The sequence below is a fragment of the Schistocerca cancellata genome, chromosome 8 (assembly GCF_023864275.1).
Source record: "Schistocerca cancellata isolate TAMUIC-IGC-003103 chromosome 8, iqSchCanc2.1, whole genome shotgun sequence".
NCBI classification, from domain to species: domain Eukaryota; kingdom Metazoa; phylum Arthropoda; class Insecta; order Orthoptera; family Acrididae; genus Schistocerca; species Schistocerca cancellata.
The window spans coordinates 7,031,622-7,040,907 of NC_064633.1; the positions used below are offsets into that span (position 1 = coordinate 7,031,622).

At 40.3% G+C, this 9,286-nt stretch overlaps 1 protein-coding gene across 1 annotated transcript in view; it reads right to left on the minus strand.

Moving 5' to 3' along the window:
* Positions 1 to 8,624, minus strand: part of LOC126095184 (myrosinase 1-like) — a 43,466-nt gene extending 34,842 nt beyond the window's left edge. The window contains exons 1-2 of the mRNA XM_049909917.1: positions 8,488 to 8,624; positions 1,868 to 2,001 (exon numbers count right to left, since the gene is read on the minus strand). Of these exons, the coding sequence (XP_049765874.1) occupies positions 1,868 to 2,001; positions 8,488 to 8,623 (270 nt within the window). The 5' untranslated portion in view covers position 8,624. The remainder of the gene's footprint in view (positions 1 to 1,867; positions 2,002 to 8,487) is intronic.
* Between the last annotated feature and the right edge of the window lie 662 nt (positions 8,625 to 9,286).

Genomic DNA, 9,286 nt, shown 5'->3' on the forward strand with positions numbered 1-9,286 from the left:
ATGCCCGAACAACATCGCTTTGGTTCACTCCGAGACGCCTGGACACTTCCCTTGTTGAGTGCCCCTCCTGGTGCAAAGTAAGAATGCGGAGGCAATCGAACCGCGGTATTGACCGTCTAGTCATGGTTGAACTACAGACAACACGAGCCGTGTACCTCCTTCCTGGTAGAATGACTGGAACTGATCGACTGTCGGACCCCGTCCGTCTAATAGGCGCTGCTCTTGCATGGCTGTTTACACTTTTGGGCGGTTTTAGTGATATCTCTGAACAGACAAAGAGTCTGTTTCTGTAATACAATACACACAGTCAAAGTCTGTCTTCAGGAGTTCTGGGAAGCGAGATGCTGCAAAACTTTTATTGATGTGTGTATAAGCCTCAAAACTGTTTCCATATTGCGAACAGGAATTTTATAACTACTCTTTTCGAGGCTTGTTTCCTAAATGACATCGCCTATATATTGCAATTGAGAAGCTCTCTCGATTATCCCGGATTTAGTTTATACACTTTTGAGTGCCAGAGTTTTGCTGGATGTGTATTTTGCTTTCCTTTTTTCAAACAATATTTGGAACGCTAGCCTATCTCCTGTTTCTCTGAGAATTTCTATTTGTTTCTGCGCCGTTTTAATGTCCTGATCTAGAAACGGCAAGTCGTCTGCGAAGGTGAAGCAGTCTATCCTAGTATTACTTCCTTCTGCTTTGATTAGTTCGGCAGCTTGAACTCTGATTTTTGCTGTCGCCACTAAAAAGTAATTCAGACTGCCCATCACCTTTTCCCACTCCTGTTTTAGTTTTAAGAAGTTCCGATATTTCTCCGTTGAATTTTACCTTAGATTTTTTACCGTTTACTGTTTCGCTAATAACTGCTTTGATTTTGTAATACAGAACTTGTTGTCTCAGAATCTGGATGAGAAACTTCTGGTCTCAAACATTTTTTGGAAATAAAATGGTTGTAATTACGCAATTTGTATTCCTGATGCTGGCACAGCTAATCCAGTTACCTTTTCTTAATGAAACATGCCACACCGAAGTGTAACAACTATTCTGTAATCAATCAAAGTAATGCCCATTAATTAGCTGATTAATTTGGGGTTAAAGCACAAATCCACTGCGACACTAAACCGCTGCCCAACTTGAGGCTGTGAAGTGGCTCACTTCATGGCATGAATTACACATCCAGTGTAGCAGAGGTAATGAACAAGATAAGTGACTACAAGCTCTTTGCTGAAATTAAAATTATTACCATGGTTATAACAGGGCGTGTTTTCACTGATCTATTTGTAATTATTTATGGTAATGTATTACTTGTTGTAATACTAATTAATTATGATATAAAATACCTAAGGTTCAAAAAGCATCACTTTTTATATGCTGATATCAATGTTCCATCATAGCTTTACTTTCAAGAATGGGTATTTCAGCACTATGAAGTGCATAGCATTACATGTCTCAGCTGTTGCTGTGAATGACCACTTTAAGTTACGTAATATCTTTATCGAAGATGAACTCCTTCGTTTCATAAAGGTCACAACGACAGCATTCTCGTCGTGCTTATACCGAATCTTCATAATTAAATGCGTGTGCTGTGTTTGTACTGTAGTTTCACCAACATTTTAACGAAAACAAGGGAAGAAAAGTGTTACAAAATGCTATAATACATATCGATGAGACAGTAAGTATTTCATTAATTTTTGTTTGAGTAGAACAAAAGATGAAAACAATTGAATCAGATACGGTTGACAATACATAGTTATGGAAATCCGGGAAAATATATTAATGTGAAGATAGAGGCCTCTGCTGCAACTGAAACGCATCACAACAGTGTAGATTCACCGAGTACCACACCTGCGTAACGCCAGCGAGTACTCACGTTGAGCGCCTTCATCATCTGCACGTCCTCCTGGTACTTGTGGTACGAGTCGCAGGCCACATCACCATTGTCACCATTCGTTGCGTACTCCGGATGTTCGTGGAGCATGTAGTCCCAGATATTCTCGCCCTTGCCTGCATGCACAAATAGGTATCGTTACAGTTTGGTAAATATTTCTGCGAAATGACGGGAGCTGTACATAATACACGTCCATTCTGTGAAGTAGGTAGTACGAAACAATTATTTTACGAGTACCTAGGGCATATCAGCAGGAAGCCCTTAAATTCGATTCTTCAATTATCTTTCACTCGAACATCAATCCATACTGTAATGAACTGCTCTCCAAACAGTGGCATACAACTGATCTTCTATTGGTTTACTGTCATCATCAGCTGTCAAGGTGGTTAACATAGGCTACATAATGACATATGAGGCTATAAATGTTCTTATGTTCAGTACTGAATTTTGAAGTCACAGATATAACACTTTTAATCAACTGAATATGGTTTTGTCGAAATAGTGCCACATAGCAAACGGATGCTTGCCCGTCATCTTTTAGAACACCGTTGCGCAGTGTGGGATCCTTACCAGATAGGATTGACGGAGTACATCGACAAAGTTCAAAGAAAGGCAGCACGTTTTATATTATCGTGAAGTAGGAGAGAGGGTGTCACTGAAATGACACAGAATTTGGGGTGGACATCATTAAAACAAAGGCGTTTGTCGTTGCGGTGGAATCTTCTCACGAAATTTCAATCACCATCTTCCTCCTCCGAATGCGAAAATATTTTGTTTGACGCCGAGCTACAAAGGGAGAAACGATCACCATAATAAAATAAGGGAAACCAGAACTCGCACGGAAAGATATAGGTGTTTGTTTTTTAAGCGTGCTATAGGAGATTGGAATATTAGAGAACTGTAAAGGTGGTTCGATGAAGCCTCTACCAGGCACATAAATGTGATTCGCAGAGTATCCATGAGGATGTAAATGTAGATGCACCCGGAACGATACTTTGGCAACACAGTGTATTACTCGTGGACTGAATGTCGCTTCACAGAGAGGATGTCCTTTGTTGGCCATGAAAAGAAAGCAGCGTCTGCTACCAATCTGTAACACTCACTGTCATCTATCTGCGGGAAAGTGACTGGCTACAGTGGTAAGGCAGAGCCTAAATATGCAACAGCCGCGTGAGAGCAGGGAAATATATGAAATTTTCTACACAATTTGGCGGTAAGAAAGAAGAAATAACGGCGCGACCAAGCAATGGCATCTGAAGGAGGAGAAGGCAAACTTCTAGGAAAAAGAAAAGTTCGGGCCCATGGGGGAGAATACTAAATTATGCAAATGATACTGAAAAATGCAGACATTGATAAGGACATTGTTAAGGAAGGAAGACTGTCCATGGGTCATGTGTCTGAACTCTGGCCAAAACACAGTTCCATTCGTGAGTGTGTGTAGTGAGCAATGTTCATCACGTCAGAGCATTCTTCGTAATCTCTGCAGATGGGATTATTTTTAGTTGAGCGACGTCTTTTTCAGCAGAGATCGCGATCGATGTGCACATGACTTCACAGTTTCTCCCAGCTCATCGACAGTGCACAAATTCTAAGCGATTACAGTTAGACATGTGCATTGCACAGTCAAGCATGTACACAACGTTCAGCTGCTCAGTGTTACATTAAAACTGACTAGAGAAATATTTTCTAATTATATTATACATATGTGGTTTTTCTAATAAAATCTTTGGAATTTTTTGTCACAGTGAATTATATTTCTCTCACGTATAGACCTGTAAACTAATGTATCAGAGTAAAAATAATTTGAACACAGTGGTAGCCGTAAGATGGTGAAAAAAAAACACATCCATGTCAGTAGATGCTGGGACTCTGCAGTCGACTATTCACAGTTCATTACACTACCCGGCAAAGAGGTACCAGGAGTGAACATAGAAATGCAGAATGTAAGACGCCTTCAGTATCTGCACAATTTGGCGAGGAAGGCGGTTACCGTCAGTTGCAAGGAAAGTACCGTCCGCCATACTGCGCTGACGCATTCGAAAAACAAGAAGGATGACAGGTAGGACACTCTTGGAATGATTTCATTTGTATCTCAAGACAAATCGCTGCACAGATTTCAACAGACCTAGATAGGTACCTGATTGATCTAAATCTGCGAAAACGTTTTTAAAAAATATTAATTGCTCATAAAATAATGTCACAGACTACTGCACACATGTAAATGGACATTTCTAACACGGCATACTAGAGTACATCGTCTGTATGAAGACTGAAGCGTGTAACGTGTGTAAGATTGTGAAAAACAGTTGGCGACCACTGTCAGATATTTCTATTAACAGATAACTGAGTATCCAGTGTTGCCTGAGTGTGTGTTTATGCCAGTCTTGTATTATTTCATCTCCTCCTTCTTCCTCTCTATTCCACATACTACACTCCATATCTCTCTCCACCTCTTCAACCTCTCACTCTCCATCGCCTTCTGTTCCTCCCCTGTCCATCTCCTGTTACACCACCCTGGGTCTATCTGCTCCCCCCTCCCCTTCCACAGTAGATCTGCTCGTCTCCCTTTGATCACGTGATCATTCTCAGTTTGTCAATCTCCTCCTTACCCCACATAATTCAATCTCCTCCTCCCCTCTCTTTGTTCATTTCCTTCTTCCCCTCTCAGCCCATCTTTTCCTCCCTCTCTCCCTGTCCACTGCCTCCTCCCCCTCGCGCTGGTCATCTCCTCGTATTTCCTTTGCTTGGCCATCTCCAATCCCCTCTTTCTGTACAACAAATCCTCTTCCCTTCCTCGTCTACCTCTCACTATCTCCTCGTCCCCTTTCTCAGTGCTCATCTATCGCTATCCCCTATTTCTATCCATCTCCTTCCCTTTCCTTTAGCGTACATACAAGTCAAATATATTTCGCATACATTTATTTCAGGCATATTTCTATACATATTTCCACTGTATCTCTAATAAAGTTCACCTTGCAATTTCATTTTCAGGCAGCCCAATGTTTATGACGTCGTATCTCCTCAACTAAGCGTCGTGCATTTATATAAATTTGTCAGTACATTCAGTCGTATAAGTGAATACTGTCTGCAAAATTTGTCGCTAACGCAGTTAGTAGTAAAGAAGTAATATATTACGTCATGCTTCATACGGCAGTTTTACTGCGTGAAAGGCAAAAATGTAGTAAGCGTGAAACCTCTTTTCCTTTCATCATCTGTCTGGGGGGTTGATGGGTCGGAAAAGCTTCTTAATGGTTTGGCATTATGTATAAAGTATGCTGGAAGTCGCTAAGTGTTATGAACGAAGAACGGAATTCGCACGTTGTGGCCTACAACGCTTTGTCAGCCCCATCCCCACCTCTCTGATAGGCAGGTGGTTCTTACTCTTTTAGTGATTATCTTCTGACAGTGAGTGATTTGTGTACCAAATTTGGTTGAATTCGGGCCAGTGGTTTAGGGCGTACAAAGCTGAGGTGACAAAACGTCATGGGAGACCTCCTAATATCGTGCTGGACCTCCATTGAAGCCTCGGTGTGGCACAGGCTCAAAAAGTCGTTGGAGGTCCCCTGCAGATATATTGAGCCATACAGCCTCTAAAGCCGTCCATAATTGCGAAAGGGTTGCCGATGTCCCATAAATGTTCGGTTGGATCCATGTCGGGCAATCTGGGTGGTCAACCCATTCGCTAGAATTATCCGGAATGTTCTTCAAACCGATCGCAAACAATTATGTGGCCAGAGACATGGTGCGTAGTCATCCATAAGAATTCCGCCGTCGTTTGTGAACATGAAGTACGTGAATGGATGCAGACAGTCTCCAAGTAGCCGAACATAACCGTTTCCAGTCAGTTATCGGTTCAGTTGTTTCAGAGGTCACCGGTCCATTCCAGTAAACACACCCCACACCGTTATGGAGTCACCAGCAGCTTGCGCAGTGCTTTATTGACAACTTGGGTCCATGGCTTCCTGGGGTCTGCACTACACTCAAACGCTACCAACAGCTCCTACCAACTGAAATCGAGACTCATCTGACCAGGCCACTGTCGGCTAGGGTCCAACTGATACGGTCACGATTAGATTAGATTAGATTAGATTAGATTAGATTAATACTAGTTCCATGGATCATGAATACGATATTTCGTAATGATGTGGAACGAGTCAAATTTTCCAATACAAGACATAATTAAGTTAATTTAACAACATACTTAAGTTAATATAACAACTTTTTCATTTTTTGTTTTTTTATTTTTATTTTTTTTATTTTTTATTTTTTATTAATTTTTTTTTAATTTATATCTAAAATTTCCTCTATGGAGTAGAAGGAGTTGTCATTCAGATATTCTTTTAATTTCTTCTTAAATACTTGTTGGTTATCTGTCAGACTTTTGATACTATTTGGTAAGTTACCAAAGACTTTAGTGCCAGTATAATTCACCCCTTTCTGTGCCAAAGTTAGATTTAATCTTGAATAGTGAAGATCATCCTTTCTCCTAGTATTGTAGTTATGCACACTGCTATTACTTTTGAATTGTGTTTGGTTGTTAATAACAAATTTCATAAGAGAGTATATATACTGAGAAGCTACTGTGAATATCTCTAGATCCTTAAATAATTGTCTGCAGGATGATCTTGGGTGGACTCCAGCTATTATTCTGATTACACGCTTTTGTGCAATAAATACTTTATTCCTCAGTGATGAATTACCCCAAAATATGATGCCATATGAAAGCAACGAGTGAAAATAGGCGTAGTAAGCTAATTTACTAAGATGTTTATCACCAAAATTTGCAATGACCCTTATTGCATAAGTAGCTGAACTCAAACGTTTCAGCAGATCATCAATGTGTTTCTTCCAATTTAATCTCTCATCAATGGACACACCTAAAAATTTGGAATATTCTACCTTAGCTATATGCTTCTGATTAAGGTCTATATTTATTAATGGTGTCATACCATTCACTGTACGGAACTGTATGTACTGTGTCTTATCAAAATTCAGTGAGAGTCCGTTTACAAGGAACCACTTAGTAATTTTCTGAAGGACAGTATTGACAATTTCATCAGTTAAGTCTTGTTTGTCAGGTGTGATTACTATACTTGTATCATCAGCAAAGAGAACTAACTTTGCCTCTTCATGAATATAGAATGGCAAGTCATTAATATATATTAAGAACAGCAAAGGACCCAAGACTGACCCTTGTGGAACCCCATTCTTGATAGTTCCCCAGTTTGAGGAATGTGCTGATCTTTGCATATTATGAGAACTACTTATTTCAACTTTCTGCACTCTTCCAGTTAGGTACGAATTAAACCATTTGTGCACTGTCCCACTCATGCCACAGTACTTGAGCTTGTCTAGCAGAATTTCATGATTTACACAATCAAAAGCCTTTGAGAGATCACAAAAAATCCCAATGGGTGGTGTTCGGTTATTCAGATCATTCAAAATTTGATTGGTGAAAGCATATATGGCATTTTCTGTTGAAAAACCTTTCTGGAAACCAAACTGACATTTTGTTAGTACTGCCCTGGAGAGGCGCTGCAGGCGGCGTCGTGTTATTAGCAAAGGCACTCGCGTCGGTCGTCTGCTGCCATAATTCGTTAACGCCCAATTTCGCTGATTTCTACTGTCATTTCACGCAGTTTTGTTTATTTGTAAGCACTGACAAGTCCTTGCAAATGTCGCTGCCCCGTGCCGTTAAGTGAAGGCCTTCGGCCACTGCATTATCCACGGTGAGAAGTAATACCTGAAATTTGGTAGTCTCGGCTATCTCTTCGCACTGCCCATCGAGGTATATTGAGTCCCTTAACGATTTCAGAAATGGAATGTCCCTTGCGTCTAGCAGTAACTGATAATCCGCTTTCAAAGTGTGTTTGTCCCTGCCGTGCAGCCATAATCACGTCGGAAACCCTTTCACATCAATCCAGTGAGTACAAATAACAGCTGCGTCAATGCACTGCCTTTTATATGTTGTGTACGCGATACTTCTACAATATGGATATGTGCACATCGCTGTCCTGCGACTTTTGTAAACTCAATGTACACGCATACGTACATACATACATACAGATACATATATCCATTTTTATAATGAGTATAGGTTATCCACGAAATTCAAGTAAGAACATTCTTACAAATTTTCGGATTTACGTACTGTTGCGATTTTCTCTTACCTATATACTACCATTGTTACCAGATCAACACAAAAGCTTTCACATACAACGAAGATTTATAGACCATTAATTTTTACAGAATCCCGATAATAATGTAGATACAGTACTCTGAAACATGTCGTTCAGTTATAAATAAAGTGATTAGTTATTGGCATATTTTATCTGCATCGATATTCGTAAAACGAATTCTTTGTAAAGGCTAATCTAAAATGTATGCCATTCAAATTACACAAAATTGAAATATGAGCAAACAGTAAGTTTACAAGGCCGGAAGTGAGCACATGTATGGTGGATTGATTATGCAGGTTACTCTTTTAAGCTATTCTCAGGCTCCAAATGAAAAGGACTATTTGCAGATGTTATGCTAATAGCTGTGGTACATCGATGTAGACAACCTGAAAAAAAATTCATTAATGTATATAATACACTCACCATCTTCATTCCAGCCTCCTTCGATCTGGTAAGCAGATGTGGCGGTCCCTAGAAGGAAGCCTTCCGGAAACTGATTGACTGCTGTCTGTGCCGCAGCAACAGCTAACAGGGCTGCCAACAATGTCGGTTTCAGCATTTTGAGAGGTCAGCGTTGCCACGAAGCGTTTGCAGCCGGCGTCTTATATATGCGCTGTAAACCACTTGATGACAGTCCTCATCGTGGAAGAGACAAAGTGATAAACGTTGGCTATCGCTGATTATTACCGCGGGAATCTGATTACTACTTGATTCTTGCGCAATAGTGATCTCCGGATGGTATAGCAGGTTATCAGTAAGTGATTGAGGAAAAATACTTTTGAGTAGCAATAGTGCGATTGCTAAAAACTATTACTAAAATGATAGGTATCAGGTATTTTCACAATGGTTAAGGACTTTGGTCAATAATATGTCTGGTATGATGTAACATCTCCTCAATACTACTTAAGAAGCAAATTACGAATACTTGTGCAGTCATCGTGATTTAGTTGTTCTCTGTTCTCCTTAGACGAGTTGAGATCACTTCTCAGTTCTGTGTTCGTGTTTACGTAACATTACATTCTAGCCTAATTTCCTTTTATAGAACGCCCTTTCCCTTTTCGGCACATCAAATTACCAAGTGTTGTACAGTAGCTTTGAGCGCCTGGTGTCGTATGTTATTCCACTTACGCAGCTTAAGGGAACACTTGTGCACTGTAAGAATAGTGCTTGCGAGCGGGAAAGTCTCGTTTGACTGGGGAGAAGAGTAGTTGGAAGAAAAGGA